The 20,707-nt window shown below is 49.2% G+C and overlaps 6 protein-coding genes across 6 annotated transcripts; 2 read left to right on the top strand and 4 right to left on the bottom strand.

Moving 5' to 3' along the window:
- Positions 1-1,106: 1,106 nt before the first annotated feature.
- Positions 1,107-7,509, top strand: BDV38DRAFT_295529 (guanine nucleotide exchange factor DCK1; the record flags this gene model as incomplete). Its single annotated transcript, XM_032062719.1, has 1 exon — positions 1,107-7,509. The coding sequence occupies one exon, from the start codon at positions 1,107-1,109 to the stop codon at positions 7,467-7,469; it is 6,363 nt and encodes a 2,120-aa protein (XP_031910199.1). The 3' UTR covers positions 7,470-7,509.
- Positions 7,510-8,337: 828 nt separating this feature from the next.
- BDV38DRAFT_273798 (40S ribosomal eS8 domain-containing protein) lies at positions 8,338-10,510 on the bottom strand (the record flags this gene model as incomplete). Its single annotated transcript, XM_032057734.1, has 3 exons — positions 8,338-9,331; positions 9,845-10,369; positions 10,437-10,510. 3 exons carry the CDS (start codon positions 10,508-10,510, stop codon positions 8,338-8,340), a joined length of 1,593 nt encoding a protein of 530 aa, XP_031910198.1.
- Positions 10,511-11,205: 695 nt separating this feature from the next.
- BDV38DRAFT_256270 (DUF2470 domain-containing protein) lies at positions 11,206-12,155 on the bottom strand. Its single transcript, XM_032055507.1, has one exon. The coding sequence runs from the start codon at positions 12,094-12,096 to the stop codon at positions 11,419-11,421; it is 678 nt and encodes a 225-aa protein (XP_031910197.1). The 5' UTR covers positions 12,097-12,155; the 3' UTR covers positions 11,206-11,418.
- Positions 12,156-13,204: 1,049 nt separating this feature from the next.
- On the bottom strand, positions 13,205-14,171 carry BDV38DRAFT_256267 (uncharacterized protein). The gene is made up of 2 exons (XM_032055506.1): positions 13,504-14,171; positions 13,205-13,404 (listed from the first exon to the last, which is right to left on the bottom strand). Exons 1-2 carry the CDS (start codon positions 13,971-13,973, stop codon positions 13,398-13,400), a joined length of 477 nt encoding a protein of 158 aa, XP_031910196.1. The 5' UTR covers positions 13,974-14,171; the 3' UTR covers positions 13,205-13,397.
- A 782-nt stretch (positions 14,172-14,953) lies between these two features.
- On the top strand, positions 14,954-16,375 carry BDV38DRAFT_256264 (uncharacterized protein). The gene has a single exon (XM_032055505.1). The coding sequence runs from the start codon at positions 15,261-15,263 to the stop codon at positions 16,023-16,025; it is 765 nt and encodes a 254-aa protein (XP_031910195.1). The 5' UTR covers positions 14,954-15,260; the 3' UTR covers positions 16,026-16,375.
- Positions 16,376-16,469: 94 nt separating this feature from the next.
- Positions 16,470-20,274, bottom strand: BDV38DRAFT_256260 (putative plasma membrane phosphate transporter Pho87). The gene is made up of 5 exons (XM_032055504.1): positions 19,577-20,274; positions 18,114-19,341; positions 17,712-18,056; positions 16,880-17,657; positions 16,470-16,825 (listed from the first exon to the last, which is right to left on the bottom strand). The coding sequence occupies exons 1-5, from the start codon at positions 19,657-19,659 to the stop codon at positions 16,680-16,682; spliced, it is 2,580 nt and encodes an 859-aa protein (XP_031910194.1). The 5' UTR covers positions 19,660-20,274; the 3' UTR covers positions 16,470-16,679.
- Between the last annotated feature and the right edge of the window lie 433 nt (positions 20,275-20,707).

The following is a 20,707-nucleotide window of genomic DNA, read 5'->3' as shown; positions in this document are numbered from 1 at the left end:
AGTACAGAGAGAAGAACCTAAAACAGAACAAGAGGAGACAATAGAAAACCAGCCTGTCCTTTTAGTTCGTAGTGGGCCCTTGTTACTCGACCGCGACTACTCTCAACCTTTGCCGTATGAAATTGATAGATCGATATATGAATATATATATATATATATAAGCCACATCCAATTCATATTTGGTGCTAATCAGGAAAATCACCTCTCCGAGAAACCCCACCCCCAAGTTCATCGCTATTTATTGAACGTTCATCGAGGGAAAGAGTCTAGCCTCAGGCAGCACCCACGCACTAACCACTAACCCTTCAGTTCTCCGCCTCCCGCTCCGCCCTTTACCCTTTCGAGGTCCTTTAGTCTGTGGCCGGTCACTTAAAGTAGGCTCTTTAGTACGATCGCGTTCCTCCGTCTCGATCATTCTTCCCCCAATTCTTTGGGATTACGCTCTCTAATTCATCCCCCAAATCTCTTGTGATCCACCCCGTCATCTTCAACCTTGCTTTTGGGGTCAATTCTGTGGGATCGTTCTTCTTGTGGTAAGCTCCTTCTATCCCCTCCCCCTTCATTCGTCCGCTTCTCCACAGTTCCCGCCAAGATGAATACAGATGGTTGGGCTCCACAGTACAAACCATCTGGCATCCACTGCTAGGGGGAGGAAGAAATTGGGAGAAAAAAAGGTCAATTAATCGATATTGTCACTTGGGTGACCGTTTTTGTTAACCCCATTGTATTTTGGCACCCCTATGTGGAGTAGTCTTCCTCAATTGCATCTAGTTTCTTTAAATCCCCGTGTCGTCTGGATCTCGAACGCGGTTGTCGCTGGAAATTACAGCTACTAACAGTGTGGATTTGGTCATAGACTTTTAGTGGCCCTCGCCCCCCTTTAGGGATACCAATTCAGTTACTGGTTCGCAATCCGTCCGCTTCGAAACTCTCGCATTCCTCTCTTTTCGCAACAATAGGAGAGCTGCATGTAGCATCCTATCCATCGATCAACAGAGAATTACATCCCCCCTCTCGCCCCCGCTTCGCCGGTACTTCCATTCCTCTGACGGCAGTTGTGACGACCGCTGCGGGGTGCGCTGCAAACGGCCGCCTCGATAGCAGACATGCCCTGGCGGCCTCTCTCTCGAATCGCTTTTGCCGTTGCTATATACACGTTTCAACCCTCGACCCCGGCCGATTTACCTTTGGAGCTTGGCGATGAACTATACATAATAGAACAAGGGGGTACCAATGGAGAATGGTGTCGCGGTTACCTCGTTGCTCCGCCATCATTGTTGGCGGGTTTAACGAGCACGAAAGGACAGACCCTCGAAGCGAGGGTCTTCTCTGGTATTTTCCCCCGCAACTGTGTCGAGATTCGTGAGGTTCTTGGTGATGCAGACGGGCAGCGAACTTTGACAAATGGAGATGGGAGGAGTATCGAACAAGGGGACAGCCCAGATGGCGATGTGAGGAATAGTGTGGTCTCTCTGCATGATGACGAGTTTATGACTGGGGAAGTATCAAACGTTGTGATTGCTAAAAAAGGGAAACCCTCTCAAATCTTCATTCACAAACTGGACGATGATCAACAGAGTCCGCGCTCACCATATAGTACTACTTTGAAGTCGCCGTCCCTGCCTCACACTCCTATCACAATGACACCCCGTGACCCGCACGGTCCCAAACCGGCTGCTCCTGTACCTATGCTCAAGATCGGTGACGAGACTCCAACCTCCTTATCGGAACCTCTAGTGGACGAAATTGCCTCATGCTTGCGCGAATGGCATTCGACGAACCTTCACCAACTCCTGCTTAACCGACAATATGACGTTATTGAGGAGATGTCGGCTATTGTTCAAGAGCTTGACCTTGCCAGGAGACAGCTCCTCTACAATGTGCTCACCGCACAGGAGAAGGAAGGGTTGCGACAGGAGATCGTGTGGAAACTGGTGCGAGCAAATAAAATGCTAAGCGGAGACGTCATCGTCAGAGACCCTGAACAACGTGGCCGTTTATTGACCGGCGAAGATTCCGCCATCCAATTGACGAAACTCCAGTCTGAGATGAGCATGCTAGAAAGCAGTCCTACAATTCCATCCGACGCCGCAGCGATCCATCACCTACTCTTAGAGGTCAATGCAGTTTCTGGAAACTCCCCGGGTCCCGTGACGCTTGCTGTGAATTTGTGCTCTCAATCGGAGACCGGTGGCCTCAGTTCACTGTCCGAAACATACATCTTAGACATCCCATCCCCGGAGAAATTCGCAAGCATGGGGCAGAGCAGCAAGCTCAAGACTCTTTTCACCGAATTGTGTGCCACAGATATCGGCGATGGATCTGCAAACGGGCCAAAGCTATACTTGGTTGTCGCAGTCCGAGCACCAGAGACTGCCTCGACAAGCGTCCCGTCTCAACCAAGATCTTCAGTTTCTAGAGAAGGATCCTCCGCCTCCAAAACATCAACGGGGGCCAATCAACAAGGCAAAAGCGGCTTGAAGACCCGCCGCAGCATGATGTGGACCTCGAAACCGCGCGGCATTCCAAGCGCCGAGCAGGGTAAAGAGAACCCCAAAGGCCCGCCCGAGTCTGCGGAGAGCACGTCCAGCAACAATAAAGAGCAAGCCAATAGCCAGCCGACCAAGGAAACCACTCAGATCCGCACCATAGGCGTGGGTGTCTTAGAGATCTCACAGATAGTTGGCCAAGACAAGGATACTGAACAAGTAATAAACGTCTGGTCTTCGTCAGAAGAAAATGAGAATGGGGATGAACATGCGGATGGCTTCGATGAAGTAATTCGCACATTGCTTCCAAGTCCCAGCGGGAAGTATGTGAGATCCCCACGGGCCGCTCGGCTTCATCTACACCTATACCCTTTTGTGGGCAACGATTCAGATGCCTTGGTCCGGAAAAATCCTACAGTCATGCATAACGTCGCCCAAACTAGGAGGATTGGGTTTTCCCAGGCTCCGACTAAACCTAGATCTGATATCTATGTAACAATATCCCATGCTACGTTTCCTCCCGAGGCCTTACTTTCGCATCCTCAAACGGGCCAAGTTCCCGTGCCGACAAATTCAGGACTCCGCAATCTACAGTTGACCCTTGAGGTACGTGCCTCGTCAGGAGCCCGGATAGAACGATGTGTTTTCCCCTCGTCCAACAATGCGGCGCACACAGCTTGGCGGACCACGATAGCCGCGCGAGGTGTCCAATGGAACCAGACCATTCGCCTCAACATCCCTACGGACCAAATTCCAGGGTCCCATCTCATCATGAGTATTGCAGATGCACCTGAGTTTCCATTTGCTCTTGCTTGGATGCCGCTATGGGATAATCAAGCTTTTATGCGAGACGGCCCTCATTCTTTATTACTACATGCCTACGACAAGTTAACTTCCAGTATCGAGAATGGTAAGGGAGCCTATCTGTCGCTCCCCTGGAGCTCGCTGGGCAAGAATGAATCTGCCAAGGACGAGGCTATCACCGGACCATTGGCTACGTTGCGCTTAGAGACTATCCTCTGTAGCACGGAGTATTCCCAAGATCAGGTGATACTAAGTCTACTGAACTGGCGTGAGCGTCCGGTAGATGAAGTCTTGGATACGCTGAAGAGGGTTCTTTTCGTGCCAGAAATTGAAATTGTCAAGCAACTTAGCAGTGTCTTCGACGCTCTCTTTGGTATCCTGGTAGAAAACGCTGGAAATGAGGAATATGAGGACTTAATATTCAAGAACTTGGTCACGGTTCTCGGGATCGTTCATGACCGACGATTTAATCTTGGCCCATTAGTTGACCATTACGCTGAGAACCAGTTTAACTTCCCGTTTGCCACTCCATGCCTCATTCGAAGCTATCAACGTCTCCTGCAAGGTGGTTCCGATGGTCAGCAGTCTCGTAACCTTCGTGCCACTTTCAAGGTGGGACGGCACGTCCTTAAATTCATCATCAATGCTAGGCAGCAACAGAAGGTGAAGGAGGAGGGCATCGGGATCACCCGTGTTCAATCAACTTTCAACCGGGACCTGCACATGATGTTCAAGTCTCTTGAGGCTCTCATGAAGAACCCTTCTCCTGCCATGGTTGGAAGCAAGACGCTTGTTGTCCAGCACTTTCACACATGGCTGCCGGAGCTAACAAAAGTGCTTCCCAAGGACGAAATAATTATGATAGCCCTCAGCTTTATGGATTCGTGCAAGGATGTTAAGGGTATGCTAATCCTTTATAAGCTAGTGCTAATACAGCATTATACACGTCTCGAGATATTCAGTACTGGGCCGGAGAGGAAAAGTTTGGTCTCCAGTTGTATAGGTTGGCTGGCACCGTATTGGGGGGCTATCGGGCCTGTCTCTGATTTGTACCGTGATCAAGTTCGGTTGAACTGTGCAATAGTCGCAGAACTCGCGAAGGAGCCCGACCCATATGTGTACGACTTCATGCCCAAGATCGTCTCTTCATATTACACCATTATACCCGACGGCGTGGAAGATACCAGTTATCTCTCTCTGCTCTTCAGCAAATCCTTCCCGTTCCAGGTGAAACCCTCCAAGCAAACGCAAAAGTTTGATGAAGCTTTGGTGGAGCTGTCCGCAGTCATGGCTGCCACCGCAGCGATTCCTAACCCTAAACGTCCTCGGTTGAAGGGCTTAGAGCTTGCTACTTTTCTCTCCCAGGCTTTTGAGGTCCATACTTCAATTTTGAATTGCGAGGCATACCCTGAGAGCTGGCTCAGTGTTCATGTATACAACCACCGGGCGACAGTGAAGAGTCTTGAGTATCTCTCTTCGCTTTTGATCGCCAAATTCCTACCAACGCCAGAAGATGCAGAGCAGTTTGATACACGACTATGGGAAAGCTTTTTCATGACTTTACTAAAGGTCGTGTCGAGCGATGTCCTAGCCCTTGAGACCTTCCCCGAGCAGAAACGGCGTGCTATCTGGAAGATCGCTGGCGATGTCCGTGAGCAAGGCGCCGAGTTGTTGCATTCCAGTTGGGAGGCCATAGGCTGGGATACCACAGATGAAGAGAGGGAGCAGTATGGCCTGAAAAAGCTTGGAGGGTACCAGGTTCAGTATGTCCCTGGTCTCGTGGCCCCTATCATCGAGCTGTGCCTCAGTGTCCATGAAGGTTTGCGGCATGTGGCGGTTGAGATTTTGCGGACAATGATTCTCAGTGAATGGAGCCTTAACCAAGACCTGTCCATCATCGAAACGGAGATCATTTCTAGCCTGGATAATCTCTTCAAAACGAAGAATATGAACGAAGGCGTCGTCCAAAAGCTCTTCATTGCTGAGTTGACGGAGCATTTCGAGAGCTGTTCTTCTTTCGACGAAAGCCTCTCAAATGCGGTCAAAGCGCTTATCGCAACAGTAGATGAGCTTCTTGATCTATTCGTGGCCTCACAAAGTGGATCTATGGCTGAAAGTTTGCATTCCCTTAGGCTGATGGAGTACATGAAAGACATGGGCCGTGAAGATATCTTCACTCGCTATGTTCACGAGTTGGCTCAGCTTCAAGCCGCAGCAGGTAATTTCACTGAAGCTGGCCTTGCACTCCAATTCCATGCCGATCTCTATGAGTGGGATCCGAGACGGTCCCTTCCCGAGCTTCTCAACCCTCCTTTCCCAGAACAGACGTCGTTCGAGAGGAAAGAGTCCTTGTACTTCTCAATCATTCAATTCTTTGAAGATGCTAAATCTTGGGCACATGCGCTCGTCTGCTACAAGGAACTAGCTCAGCAATATGAAGATACCATCATGGACTTCGCCAAGCTCTCGCGGGCACAAAGCTCAATGGCCAAGATATACGAGATCATTGCAAAAGAGGAAAAACAATTCCCACGTTACTTCCGTGTGCTGTACAAGGGACTCGGCTTCCCAGCAACCCTCCGGGATAAAGAATTCATCTTTGAATGCTCTCCAACCGATCGCATGGCCTCCTTCGTCGACCGTATGCAGAGGGAACATCCAGCTGCGCAAATTGTATCTCCAGGGGAAGTTCATGATTATGAGGGTCAGTTTTTACATATCAGCCCGGTAACTGTTCACCGTGATATGACACATCCGGTCTATCAACGATCTAAAGTCCCGTCATCTGTAAGGGATCATCTCTTGATTTCTGAGCCTTGCCGCTTTAGTTCGACATTAAAACGACATATCCGAGATGCGGATGTCCAGGAGCAATGGGTGGAGAAGGCAGTCTACACAACTGCGGAGCCATTTCCGAATATTCTTCGGAGAAGCGAAGTGGTTGCAGTGGAAGAGCTAGCCCTTACCCCCATGCAAACCGCCCTTGAACGAACTTGGCGCAAGACTCAGGAACTAACATTGCTGCAAAGGCGCGCTGCTTCTGGTGAGGACATGAGCTTGTCGAACCTAACGGAGGCGTTAGAGCAGTTATTAGAGCTCAACTCGTCTTCCGCCGGCTGCGTAGCCCTCTATCGACAATTCTTGTCTCATCCGCAAAGCGATACTGAGCATGATACGCCAACACCAGTTGATCCTTTGAACCAGGCTCTAGCTGTCGCTCTGATTGATCACGCCTTGGCAATAAAACAAGCCCTGGCCCTCTTCTATCGTCCAGCGCACCAAGCCACCCAGGCTGAATTGATGCGCCGCTTCGAAGAGGCTTTTTCCCCGGAGCTTGCTTCTCTTAGTCCTGTCCTACAAGAGACACCCCATTCAGCACCGCGTCTGTCTCCTCGCTCTATACAAGATCGTAAACAGCAGGCAGCTCTGCGCTCCAACACTCCGGAGCAGGAACTGATCCGTTCTTCGCGGCAAAGCCACACTCGCAAACATTCCCAGAGGCCATCAGTCATCAGTATCATGAACCCCTTCAAACGTGTAAATCACGCGGCAAGCGGCTCGGTGACCAATGGCAATGGAGAATCAAAGTCGCAACTGGATGGGAAGGATAACGGTCTACTTGAGAACGGCCGAGTCGAGGATACAGACCGTGAAGATGCAGCAACAATAAACAGCCGGGCCACTAGTCAATCACGGGATACTCAGAGTAGGCGCAGAAGCTTCTTTGGAGAGAAATTGCACAGACATACTTCGTCATTGTCAATCACGAAACCTGTGCCTGAAGATACCCAAGCGCAGACGAGCCAACGTTCGAGAAGCGCTTCCCGGGATGCAGGTGCAAAACCACAGAAGTCGCAGGAGACCCTTAGTCGGGCAAGTTCACAAAACAAAGGGGCCAGAGGGAACGACCGGCCGTCAGCCGTCAGCCCCAAATCTGGATGGTCCACGATTCCTTCCATTAGTGACTATCCTCGCCCAGTGACACAGAGCAGTCGGACCTCAATGAGAAGCCCTGATCTGGGTAGCCCGAAAATTCCCCAGCAAACCCAATTTCATACAGGTGGTGTTCGGGACTCTGTTATGAAAAGATTCAGCCTGCTCAAGGGTGTCGGGCGAAAGGGCAGTCGCCTCGATTTCAGATCGGATGCACATGGCATGACAGTCCGCGAAGAGTAGAATCGCTCGTCTCTGCTTATTTTCTTTCGTTTCCCTTTCTTGCCCTTTTTTATTCCTTTAATGTCTGGACATTAATGCTCGTTCTTCTCCTCTTTTTATGTTCTTGCTTTTGATCGAAGCATTTTTTTTTCTTTTTCTTTGCATCGCAGCGTACCTATACCTTGCTATGCCTCCTTCAGGATTTTCGTCATATCATACTTTTATATTCTCTTTGCCTCTCCCTTTCTCGAGCCCGGTACGTACCACGTGTTGGTGACGATGACGGTGATTTCTTTGCTTATTTCTTCTCTCATCTGCTTTTTTGATCCATTTTCCCCCTTCGTTTCTCCACTTCATTTCTCACTTTCAGGACATGATTCATAAGAGATTCCTCCCAGATACCTATCCCTACTCTCATCTCCTTTTTTTTGTCTGTTGCTGATCGCAACCTCTCTTTTGTTCGTTCAGATAATGCTGGGCTACTTTGTAAATTTCACTACTACCTTTCATATGGTCACTCCCTTTTTCAACCATCTCTTTTACCCCTTGTTATGTGTGGACTCCTTTATACCCATAGGTGCAGGATGGCTGGTGGAGGTCCCGGGAGTTGGATATTTACCAAGACAAAAAGATTGATCCATGGGAATTATATATAATCAAAAACACGCCACTTTTGTTCAACCAGCTTAACTCACCTACCAAGCTATGTAAAATACTTTAGTGCAGAAGTCGACATGCCTTGAATTTAGTCTTGATTCATGGCAAATTAAGTCCATTCCCTTGAGATGCAAAACAAGGATAGCATGCACGCCAAAGAGGATCTATATATGCAATTTCAAACAACCACCCCACGAGAAAACGATTATAAAAGATAATCCCATAATACTTTCTACTTGGAAGGAAGCTCCAGGTCTACCAGCCACGGAGCGTTCATAGCTTGATACTGAACAGTCACCACGCTCGCATTGACGAACAGTGTCTCATCGCCCACCCTCAGCGGACTCTTCGACTCTCCACTGACATCCGCATACGCACACCGATCCTCAAGCGTCGTCTCCTTATCGCACTGAATGATCGACTGATTCCGCGTACTCCACTCCAGCCGCGCCGCCCCATACCCTTCATGTATATGCCCGAAAACATGCAACCGAGGCTTCGCCCTCTCCACAGCCCGAAACAAATGCTCACAGCCCACACTAGCATGCGATCCCACCACCTTATCCAAGATCCCATACGGCGGTCCATGCGTCAACATAATATCCACCCCATCATCCGGCACCGGGTTCGCCGGCACAAACACCCCCTCCGATATCGACCGCGGCGGATTAAACCGGTCCGTATCCCGATCATACGCAAACGCCCACTGACAAAACTCCGGCGTATACGGCGACGCATATACTGTGAATCTCGCCCCATTCTTTAACGTAAACGTCTGCACCCCTTCTTCCATATACCGGATTCCGGCATTCACGGCCTCCTCGCTCGTCCATAGCGCCTTGACCTCCCGCACGGATTCCACCCGCCCTTCTTCGGAGGACGCCCCTACGTTCTCCTTCCCTGCTGTTGCGGATGCCGCGGTGTGATCTGTTCTGTAGCGGTGCCGGTAGTGTCCGATCCGTGTGTAGTATTCTTCGTCTAACGTGATGTCGTGGTTCCCGGCTACGACTAGCTTCAGCTCCGCGGGTGCCTCCTTGAGCATGGCCAGGATCACTTCGTGTTCGGCTTTGAGCCCTACTTTGGTTATGTCACCGGCGTGTAGGAGGATGTGGGAGCTGGGGAGGGGATGTCGGTAGGGGTTTGTGGTGTTTTGGGCTGGGTTGGGGGTTAGGGTGTGGGTGTCGGAAATTATACAGATGCGGGTTTTGATGGTCATTTTTGCTGTTCTTAGGGGGGATTGTTATTCTAAGTGTTGGGAGAGGGAGGTGTAGATTGTCTTTTTTGGTTGTAGGGAAATAGGTAGGGAGGTAGTGTAGGTGGTTGTGTTGTGTTGTGTTGGGGTAGAGTGGGTGTTGTGATGGTGTTGGAGATGCTTTTTAAGGTCAAGATGATAAAATGCGGGAGGGAGGGGGCCAACATGGCGTCATAGATAACCGACTGGAGTCTCTGAAGACATGCCTGATCGGGGGGTAAAAAGGCTGTAATTGCTGACAAGAACTTTACGGTATCGATTGTGGGGAAAGTAATTTTTTTTGGAAAAAAAAAACTCTAGAAGAGGGAAAAAAAAAAGGAAACGATTATTCAAATTCGACAGAACATAACGAGGATCATTCCATTGCTGACAGCTCAGAGCTCTACACACAATGCACCCGTAGTGCCCCAGAGATCATAAATGTATTCTGGAAAAAATTGCTGAAACTCCGATACCACCCTTTTACAACACGATTTTCCTTTTTTACTTCCTGATAGCCTTCTGGTAGAAAGCGAGCTCCTCACCCTCCAGGATGTAACCGTCAACACGACCGCTCTGGCCAGGGCGGGAAGCAATGACGGCGTAGAGACGACCGGCCTCGAACTGTCTCTCGACGGCAGACTCGACCTTACCGCTCTCGGCGAAGCGCTCAGCCTGCTTCTTCACAACGCTGTTGCTCTTCTTCTCCTCGGTGGTCTCGGTCTTCTGCTGGCGTCTACGGCCGAGGGGCTGGCCGTAGTGGGCCTCGTACCATTGACGGAAAGGAGCAGCATCAATCTGGACGACGGCCGACTTGGTCAGGGTGTTGGTACGGACCAACTCGTTGTTGGAAGGGTGGTAGGCGACAACGATGACACGGGTCTTGCGGGAGATACCCTCGGAACCCCAGGAGAAGTTACCGGAGTCGAGACGGAGGGCACGGAACTTGCGGTTACCACCACGGGTGCGGACCAGGTGGATTCTCTTGTTGCCGATACGGGTGTTGGCGGGCTGGCGACCCTTCTCGAACGCCCTATTGGAGATGTGTAAGAATTTGGGCCTCTTTCTCTGGGTTCCTCAGATCTCAAGTTCATTCATACCTCTTCTTGCGGTAGGTGGCCCTCTTAGCACCGGTAGCCGAGCGCTTGTGGCGGGAGTCGCGAGAAATACCCATGTTTGCTGTTTCGAGGGGACTGTGGACAACAGAGATAATTAGTTATCAAGAATCCGTAGACGCAGTAGTTCCGTTTGCTTTTGATTTTCCCCTTCAAGTTTCCCGTTGGAGCGTGAGATAGTGAGCGGTCCAGAATCGAATGCACTGGCAAGCGGTCGCAAAGCCCAAGCAGATAGTTTATGTATATCGGAGACAAGACGATGTGTGAAAAAATTTTTCCGTTTTTTCCTTTTTTCGTCGTTGATATTCCCCTTCGGTTTCTCCTTTCTCTCCTTTGATCGTGTCCCTTAAACTAATCCGATCGACTTCAATCGCTAAGCGGCACACGGGCACGATAACCAACGCTCGACACTCGACGCAACGGTGAAACCAGAAAGAGGAGATCGAAAACACTTGGAATGACGATAGTAAACTCACCTCTAATCCTGCAGCCCTTCACCAGGAACGCAGCGGGCAAGGGTCGTTGGGTGGTCGTGGAGTTGAGTGCTGTCGTCGGACTATCGTGAATTTCGCACTGTGCCTTCGCTTGAGAAAGTTGCCCTAGTCCAAAGTGCGCGCTAGTACTGAAACGGCATAGCACCCATTCCCGTGACCTTTCGGCTAGACCGCTTTTGAACAAATCTTATTTTCCTTTTCTATAGAATTTCCCTTTGAAATTGTTCAAATGGTTTGAAGATCATTAACTAGTCTACTCCGGTGAATGTCTTATAATAATCATGTAATCAATAAGCATCTGTGCTTTTTGACAATACCTGAAGAACAGTTGGTACATATACATCTATCAGTCATTTCAGGCCATAAACCCTTTGTCCACACAAGAGAAAAAAAAATGAGCTATCAAAGACTCTGTTAGGCCTTCCCCCTATGTGGACCGGTTTGCCACATGTACTCCGTAGTGCATCTTCTGACTACTTGCGATGCTCCCTCTTCACTTGCTCTTCCTTCACCATCCGATCAAATCTCCGGAATGCAACAACTCCCTCAATCATAATGGTAGCGACCCATGCAAACCATACACCAGACAAAAATGGCACACCGTGAGGTTTCAAGCGCTTCACCGCCAGCAGAACCACTTCGATAGCATGAATTCCCAGCAGAAGCGTACCTGGAATGGGCTGGACGGTGTGGCAAAACCGAGTGAATGCTGGGAACTTGTCAAGACCAGCTGTCTCGTAGAGCAATGACCCCGGCAGGAAATTGCTGCCTCGAGAGAACACAATTAACGTAGCTACGACCACGGCAAAGTTGATCGCCTCCCAGCCTCGGGGTGCTCTATATTCTTTGATGATGATATCCGAGCGCCCTAGCCGTTGGAGACACTCCTTGTGCATTGCCACCACGCGCTGTCGAGTATCGGAAAATGTTTTCATGGGTGGATCTAAGGGCACGCTGTAGCGGGTGCCCTTGGCGCTGATGAGCAGATCAGACAGACTGATGTCTTCCAACCGTGCGGCTTTGGCGTCTCCATCGGCGACATTACAATAGACGCGGAGGTACATCGCCAGGGATTTCTGGTGGTCCGCATTCATGTGGTTGATAATGAAGGTTTTGCTAGACGCAGATTTGTCGTCATTGAACGCGGCCATTGTTGCTGCTGGGTGGGTCTTTCAATTGAACTCGAGTACTTTCTAGGCCTTGAGACAGTATAAATAGAGGTTAGAATGTATGTACTTTCAGTTCGTCAGGTACTCCCGCTTCAGGAGTTAAAGTACTTGACTCCGTTTGGTAATGCCAAGCTTCTACCTCGGCTTCTGTAAAGAAAACTAACATCGGATGGTTGAGATGCTCATGTGCTTCCCTTTACTAACAATCTATTTAGTACTTACGTTTAAGCTGCAGGGTAGATAAGCTCGGTTCCAGGCACTTTAGATATTTTCGGTATGCAATGCGATTGATCTGCTAGACAGAAGGTAAACGCACGTGATGAGTATGTCCCGGTTTAGGAATCGCTCTGCCCATCATCTCTCCTTCGGCCCCCTTCGAGAGTAGAACTTGAATTCTTCATCAACCTTTTCTTTGCACAAAATCGAAAACAATAATGCTGCTCATCAAATACAGACATACGCATATGCTTGATTCTATATATACTACTACATATTTCCGTGGTGAATTCAAGTTACTATTGAAACCATCTGGTTATCCAGGGCTTTGAGACTTTATATATCAGAAGCAACTCGACATTAGTTGCTTCGTAGGTTGTCACATAACCGCCTGATAACTAACTCTTCATAACTCCTATATTATTTTTGAATCATCTCCGGTTTAAAACCTAGCAATTATCCGGATTCTTTCTCCTACACACAGTGAAATCGAAAAGAAGCATTGTACCATCCTGCAGAAAGGCTGGACGCCTTTCTATATCACACCTCAACCAGCGATACTGACCACACTAGAGCTTACGTGACTTACCGAGTTGTAAGGATATCAGTGAGTGATTTATGCCGCTTTAAGTCTAGATAGTGCTGTTGATCATCAAACTATCCGCTATATTTTGCACTGGATCACACATATTCTGCACGCCTGAGGTTCGCAATGCGAATAACTAACATCGGGAATCAAGTATGCATGTTTGCAAAAATAATTGAGACATCAAAACGACCAGGAGCCAACGTTTTCAAGCCGGAACGCAAATACCAATATCGAACACATGCCATTAATCATACCAACAGGTGGAGTATAGTAATTATGCTCTGGAAAAAAAAAAAAAAAAAAGTAAAAAACATTACCTGAGCGCAGGACTCTATTGAACTAACAAGAAACATGCGGAACAGATTGCTGCTGTTTGTCTGGAATATTTTCATAAACTTCATGCCAGACATGTTTCATCGATTCGAGGGATGAAGCGGTCAAGAGCTAATATAAGAGGCGAAATTAACATTTTCCCCAATCATGCACTGCGACCGTCAGGTTAGGTCCTATTCTATGTTGAGTCGGGTAAAATTGACCGATGGTGCTTGAGTCTATCCTGAGAACAAAAAGAAGGAGATACTTACAGCAACGACAGTGTCAAATCTCCGTGAATGTGGGCTTTGAGTTCCACCTCGATGTCGAGGTTCAGTTCCAGTTTCAATTTGAGGCCATCCTGCTCATCATCATTTTTCCCTTGTCCAGGAGCGTCCGTCATGGCTCCGTTTGTGATTGTGCCTTGTGTTAAGGATTGAGTGCCGCGCTTATATGGCTGCACGGCATTGCCCTGATTCGCATCGCCATAGTCATCGTCGTCGTATTCATCTGAATCGTATTCATCGGAAAGATAGTCACTTTCATCGTCATAGTCGTCATTTTGACGCTTGTGTTGTTGTTGCTGGCGGCGTCGTCGAGCTTGCTGTTGGTTCGGACGTTGGGGTTTCTGATCCTGCTCGTCTCCGGACAGTGAATAGTCATCCGTATCGTAATCGCCATCCGAGTATTCGTCCGGTTGAATGGCAGGTTGTTCTTCTTTCTTCTTCTCTGCAGTGGCCATGCTGAAAGTATCGATGAGGGTTCAGGAGATGATCAAATTGCAGGCGAGGAGAAGGACGCGATAACCGGCGATGCGCTTGAATCACAACACTGGATCAAAATGAGAAGAAAAGACTATAGTTGGAAATACTACCGGAAACTAAATACGTCTAGAAGTATAGGGGTGGGGGGAAACTGTTGGGCAACAGAGGAATTTTGGGGGATATTTGCCGGTGCGGCAGACGATGAAGTCCTTCTTCTGTACGACGGGACCAGCAAAGAACAGCCACCTACGAATTACCCCCCTTCGCCATGAGCATGACGTTGCCAGTGTACCTCCAACTGCAAGATCTCCGCTAGTGCAGCTAATCAGCGTGGCGCTGCTGTTCTTGTGTCAGAGTCCTGGAGGGTCAGACGACGGGAGAAACTCTTGAGGACGATAACGTAGCCGATGGAGAGTGATTGACAGCAATATGTCGTTGAGAGGCGGGTCCCCGCCGTTACTGTTCCAAGGATGTGCTGTTCCATAATTAACGCAGCCACCGACAGAATTACTACAGTGCGCATGGTGACACTGATGATTCTATTGTGAGAACCGGCTTTTGTTCGGGTGCGAACCGCGGATCAAACACTACTTTGTTACTTTCCCACGCGAAAAGAAACCGATGAAACCAGGGAATAGATCACCAACGGCTATACATCTCCGTTCTGCTTTGACAGTATGGTCTATCACGATTCTAACGTCAAATGCCACTTCTAGCCCGCCATAATCCCGTTAGATTGTATGACGATCTGACGTGCGTGGCGTCATACCCCCAATTAGTGGTCAAGACTCAAGTGGGCCAACAAATATGGAGACACGCGGTAATTCTCCGGCCCCGTTTCATTGGCGTATCTGGCAACACATCTGGCGCTAAACAAATTAAATACCACTGCAGTTGCCGACGATCTTCCACTATTGCCCAACTTCCAAGGTCAAACGAAGAAAAAAAAAAAAAAAAATAAGACTGAGACACCCTTCCCTGAGTCGACGTCATTCTGAACAGCCTTCAATATCCAATGCTTCAATCATGTCTAGTTCCCACCCTCCTCCCTCTTGTCGCACGGATGACGCCGTTGATCTTCGCTTCGGCTCTTGGTCCAATCCGATCAAGCAGAGATGGTCATAGCTGACGTCGACTGTGGGCGGCCGGTTATCAACCGTGCAGGACGCTCGCACCATATAAATGATATTGGACGATGTGACCATGGTTAAGCACTATATTACGAGCACTAGCACAGAATATAATCCCTCGCCTTCCTACTCAACATGCCAGACAAAGAGGATAACAACCCTCAAACCCCTCAGCAAGAGAACAACAACCCCCAGGAAGAGACTACCAACCCGGGGTCCCCTCAGCCTAAGGAGGAACAGGACGTTGAGCCAAAGCAAGAGTCTAACTCGGACGACGCTGAGCCTAAACAAGAACCCAAGTCGGACGACGAGTCTAAACAAGACCCCCAGCCCGACTCTAAGCCACAAGAAGACGAATCCAAGCCCGACGCCGAACCCAAGAAAGAGCCTCAGTCTGAAGCTGAGCCCGAACCTCAACCTCAGAAAGAAGAACCTCAGCGGCGTCCACGGAGACCCCGCCCACGAAAGTACCAACAGGACTCGGACACCGAGAACGTCGACCGCGGCAACATGGATAACACCGCTGTTGAGAAGCCTCGTCGGCAGCGCCGCTCACGTCGCCAGCAACAAGACGGCGGTCCCCTCGGCGGCCTCGGTGGCATAGACCAAGCCGGTGACCTCGTACAAAATACAGCCGGCAATGCCGTCAACGGCGTGACCAACACCGCCGGCAAAGCTGTGGGGGGCATCCTAGGCGGCAACAAAGGGGAAGGACAGGACGATAGCGGCGGCAAGGACGAACAGCTGCGGTTGCGGCTGGACCTGAACCTGGATATCGAAGTGCAACTAAAAGCTAAGATCCATGGTGATCTAACCCTGGGCTTACTGTCAGTTCAACCCTCCCCCTCTCTTACCATCTTCCCCGAAGATATCAAGCTAACCATTCATAACAGCAACTAAAAGTGAATGTGAATGCGTCTAGTAGAAAAAGCATTTATCTCACTTCGTTAGCTCTCGTTTGAAATCTTTCGATACCATGTTGCCTTCCCGCTTCCTTCGTCTGCGTACTACGTTGCCGCTTTCTGCTTGATAGTCGCAGATTAGATGGCCCTTTCTCCTTTCCTTTTGTTCCCCCTTGGGCTATATACTTATTAGCGTTGGTTATATGATGGCATGAACAATCTTCTTTTCTTCTGTCGGCGTGATGTGATGCTTGCATGTATAGTAATTCCAGACTTGACTATGATCATGGTTTAATCGTCGAGGGCATGGAATGGATTATTAATGAATTGCAATTGTATTTCCTTGAATCTCATCAAAGATGAAAAGAAACAAAAAGAAGTCTGAAGACGAGGAATTAATAACGAAACGATTTATAAACGTTCATTTAGTAGATGGATATACCCGAGATAAGCAAATGTTTTAAATAAAGTATATAACCTTTCTACTGTTCTATTTGTACTCCTTCTACCACCTTGTCAATGCCCTAACCATACCTTATATCGTGGAACAAGCATCACATAATGTCCTATATGTGGATATGTGGATATGTATTGTAACTCAATCGCCAGTGGGAAGAAAAGAAAAAGAGTGGGGCGTGCACTCGAGTTCATATCATAGCCCAGCTATGTACATGAGAGCATAGCCGAGCGTGACGATGACAGCCCATGCCATCAAACTAGCAGGGATACCCCTGGTAAAGAAGTGGTGGACTTTGAGATATCGTTGGCCTGTTTGAGGGACCTCGGTCATGATAGCGGCTAAGATGAGGTTAGCAAAAAACTTTTCGTTAAAACCTTAGAAGGAGAACATACTCATGTTAGGGAAACCACTGGTCGGCAAAGCCATAGCAACAGAGCACATTAGGGCGCTAGCCATCACCAACAGGTTGGGGTGTGGGTCTTCCATGCCGACGCCGATCTGCCGGACGAGCGGCAGAATGATAAGTGCCGCAACAGTGTGAGAGATGAATGTCGCCATAACGAGAATCAAGCCGGAGAACACAATTAGGACGCCATAGAGACTGAGATGTTCTACACGAGCGGTAATGCCATTCGCGATAGTGTGTAATAAACCGGAAGAAGTAACAGCCTTTCCAAGACAAAGGCCACCGGCGGCCAGGATGATAATGGTCCAAAGAAAGTTGTTGAAATCTTCCTTGTTGAGAATGCCAGTTCCGAAGAACAGGACCATCGGGATAATGGCTATTACGCCCATATCCCCGAAGACATGCTCAAGCTGATGACTACCGCACCACAAGGCAATGGTAGACAGAGTCACGATGCTGATGAACCATTGAACCCCAGAAAACTTATCCTTAACTGGCCGAATGGGCACAAGTGTGGTGCCACGACCGGGGTGGAATGTGAACACCAAAAGGGCCCATATCAGCAGGATGGAGATAATACAGACGGGGAGTGATACAAAGAACCATGTACCCCAGCTGATACTCGGGTGCATGTTCTGAAGCGCAATGATATTTTGTGGTGACGCGATTGGTGAAGCAGCGCCCCCGACGTTCGCAGCCAGGGCAATTCCCAAGACGAGAGCTTTAGCGAAGTTTGAATCTGGGGGAAGGTTCCGAAGCAAAGGCTGACAGCGTTGGATTTAGCAATAATGCAGTGGGAGGATAGGGGCCCAAATTACCTGGATGATCGAATAGCAGAGAACGGGCGAAGCCACGTTGCTAATCCACATACTCAAAAACATACTCACAAACATGTTCGTGAGAAGGACCACACGGGGACTGGATCCAGCTTTGCTCAAAACGAACATTGCCATCCGACGAGCAATGTCGTATTTGGACAAGGCTGCGGCGATAGTGAATCCACCAAGTAAGAGCATTATCACTGGAGTCCACATGGCACTGAATGCAGCACTAGTGGCTTCTTTAGGTCCCAGGCGCTTGTAAGGCTTCTCTTCCGATTTCATGATGCGAAGCAGGACAACAAGAAAAGGGATCAGGAGAGAAGTCACAAAAAGAGGGATAACCTGTGGTTGTGTACTCAGTCAGTAAAACAGTATGAGGTAGCAAAGCACATTATTTACCTCTGTGGCCCATAACAAGCTGACGAAGATAAGCATGGCCAAACAGTTTTGCTGCTCAGGCTTGTCCATTATCGGAACTGAGAGTAATGTCACAAAAACAGCCAAGACGAGAACCAAAGTACCAAAACTCAAGCTGCATAGCCACTGTGGAGGATGGAAGACGCCCAGAGGCGTCCTGAATTCTGCGAGAGCAATCTCCTGCTCGTCACCCTGTCGTCGTGCAGCTGCGGGGTCCTCGTCTCCCCCAAGGAGAGTTCTGCGTATACCGACGTTTGCAGCTTGTGCTTTCCTTTCAATACCAATCATTTCCCTCCAGACCGTGTTTCTCTCCCAGACTACATGTTCCCTCAGGTGTAGCCGAAGCTCACGCCTTGCGAGCGGCAAATCGCCAGTCGTCACGACATCCGCGTAGACCTTTTCGATCTTGCGGATATCCGCTTCCACCCTTGACGTGGTCGACTCAGTGAAGGGATAAGCCAAGGAGACGTTTGAGTTCATGTACTCCCGTCGTAAGCTGCGGTCAAGGATCTTATCGTACTTCTTCAAAGCCTTTGAAAACCCGGTTTTATTCAGCTGAATGTATGACTTTAGCCCACAAAGAGAGACGTATGCGTCCACTGCCCGTTTCTTCAGAGAAAGCCCAGAATTGTACAGATCTAGAACCTTTGGGTCACCGAAATGCTCAACCTGGGCCCTGTTAGATCTCCAGGCCCTCGAATCCCCCATATAGCCAGATTCGCCAATGTAGTCCGTACGGCCATCATCAGGATTAGCAGACCCGGCACCGTGAGATAGGCGTCGGCCGTTCTGTACCGACAGACGCTCGTCGTCACTATCGGCGTCGTCATCATCATCCACAACGGACTCGGTAACACTGCTACGGCGCCGATCTTGATTTAGTGGGAAATCATGATACCCATTTCCTGAACGCCGCCGAGAGCTGGAACTCGTCGTCCTTGTCTTGGTCATATGCTCGCTCATTGGGTCCACATTAATGCCATCGGCCTCCGAAGCATACTCCTCCGCATCTCTAATCACCTCTTCGACTTCCTTGAGAATCTCTAGCTCTTTGTCCTGGTAGAAAGTGCATATTTTCTCTAGCTCTGCGTCTAGAGCCTTCCGAAATATCGCATCGGTATTCGGAGTACTATCTAGCAAAGGAGCCGACTCGACATCAGCTTGAGCTTGCCCACTGGTTTTGCGGACTTGCTGTTCTAGAGAGTAGATCCTAGAATATAGACAACACAGTGAGCAATCTACACGGGTAATTTCTTTTAGATCAAAGAAGCGTAACATTTCCCGGGCGTAATGTGACATTTGCGCCCCCCCTTGCATGCAAAGTGATCCCCGCCGGCAAGTAGCTCTAGGTCTGGCCCCGAACATAAGGAAGAAGAAAAGGGAGGCAAACATGGCAATTGAGCCAGCATGAGGGGGAGGGGGAAAGGGAGATTATAAAGACCTACAATTTCTTGAGGTTGCTGTATGCAAGATAATACGAGCTCCATTCGGGAACCGCATTGAATTGGATACTGTGGGAGAACTTCATCTTGGACTGGGGTTCCGGAAACCGTGAGCGACGATGAAGTGCCTCTACCCAATACTTGAGGCGAATTGGCGTGTCCCACTGGACGTGCTGACGAGTTTGGCGGGAATTTGGATACGAATGCTCGAGCGTTCCCGTTTGAGAAGTACGATCAAGTAATGGGCGTCGACCGATCGGTCGAGAGTCAAATTCCTGAGATCCGATGTGTGACTGCCAGGTCCTGGTTGAGGTGTAGGGTGGGACAGGATACTCCACGAGCTCGATATCCTGGCCAGATAAGCGGGGGCGAGTGATCACGTCGATATCGTCGTGTGAGGCACTGGTCGCAGAAGCGATGCGTGCCACTTTCGGCCCACCAGCATGCGACGACACGGTGGACAGGGTAAAGAGGAACCGAGCAAGGGGAGGGGATGGGATTCGCTGTCCAATGTTGTGCGGGTGTTAGGCCGCTTGAAGTGTTCGGTGGCACACTAGTGAATAGTGAATCCCATCACACGTTGTACGTCGGAGAATATGTATAGCGATGTCGGGGGGGGGCCAAACAAAACATACATCGATACTTAATGTAGTATCATAGTGTCAAGAACGAACTATTGTTTGCTCCGCCTCTTGAGTTCGAGCGATTGAGATTGCGGGAAGAGACCCGACCATAAGAGGATTCTCGAGATGAAAGTCACGTTCCTGCAGCTGACAAGGGGATTGCTCAATCAGGGTTAGCCTCCTCGTCATCCGTTTTAGTCAGTCAGCGAATAATCAACCTGGAAAAGGTAAAGCGTTCCAGTTCCGATAACCAAATGATTTTGACCCATAGAATGCCAACATATTACGAGAAAGGATTCCCTTTTGCTGTGAGGGAACCAATATGTCGGACTTGACGTGTCATCCAAGTCATGACGCTCTCCAACTTGTCCTTCCCAAGTATTTGTCACTTGTAGTGTCATCACTTGACCACCTACAGTTTTGCTTATCTACTACGGACACAGCATCGTTACCTTACATGGACTTTTCCACAACCCGAGCCGAGACCGCTCGAAAATATATTCGTACATAC

This window comes from Aspergillus pseudotamarii, assembly GCF_009193445.1.
Source record: "Aspergillus pseudotamarii strain CBS 117625 unplaced genomic scaffold BDV38scaffold_57, whole genome shotgun sequence".
Classification (NCBI taxonomy): Eukaryota; Fungi; Ascomycota; class Eurotiomycetes; order Eurotiales; family Aspergillaceae; genus Aspergillus; species Aspergillus pseudotamarii.
Note: the sequence above shows the minus strand (reverse complement) of the source record. Positions and strands in the feature narration are given on the sequence as shown.

Coding starts and splice junctions, on each gene's coding strand:
- BDV38DRAFT_256270 (XM_032055507.1), bottom strand. CDS start 12,096: ATGGCCGCGTTCAATGACGACAAATCTGCGTCTAGCAAAACCTTCATT.
- BDV38DRAFT_256267 (XM_032055506.1), bottom strand. CDS start 13,973: ATGGCCACTGCAGAGAAGAAGAAAGAAGAACAACCTGCCATTCAACCG.
- BDV38DRAFT_256264 (XM_032055505.1), top strand. CDS start 15,261: ATGCCAGACAAAGAGGATAACAACCCTCAAACCCCTCAGCAAGAGAAC.
- BDV38DRAFT_256260 (XM_032055504.1), bottom strand. CDS start 19,659: ATGAAGTTCTCCCACAGTATCCAATTCAATGCGGTTCCCGAATGGAGC. Junction 18,057..18,113: donor GCTTGTTATGGGCCACAGAG/GTAAATAATGTG, acceptor ACACAACCACAG/GTTATCCCTCTTTTTGTGAC. Junction 17,658..17,711: donor TCTGCTATTCGATCATCCAG/GTAATTTGGGCC, acceptor CAACGCTGTCAG/CCTTTGCTTCGGAACCTTCC.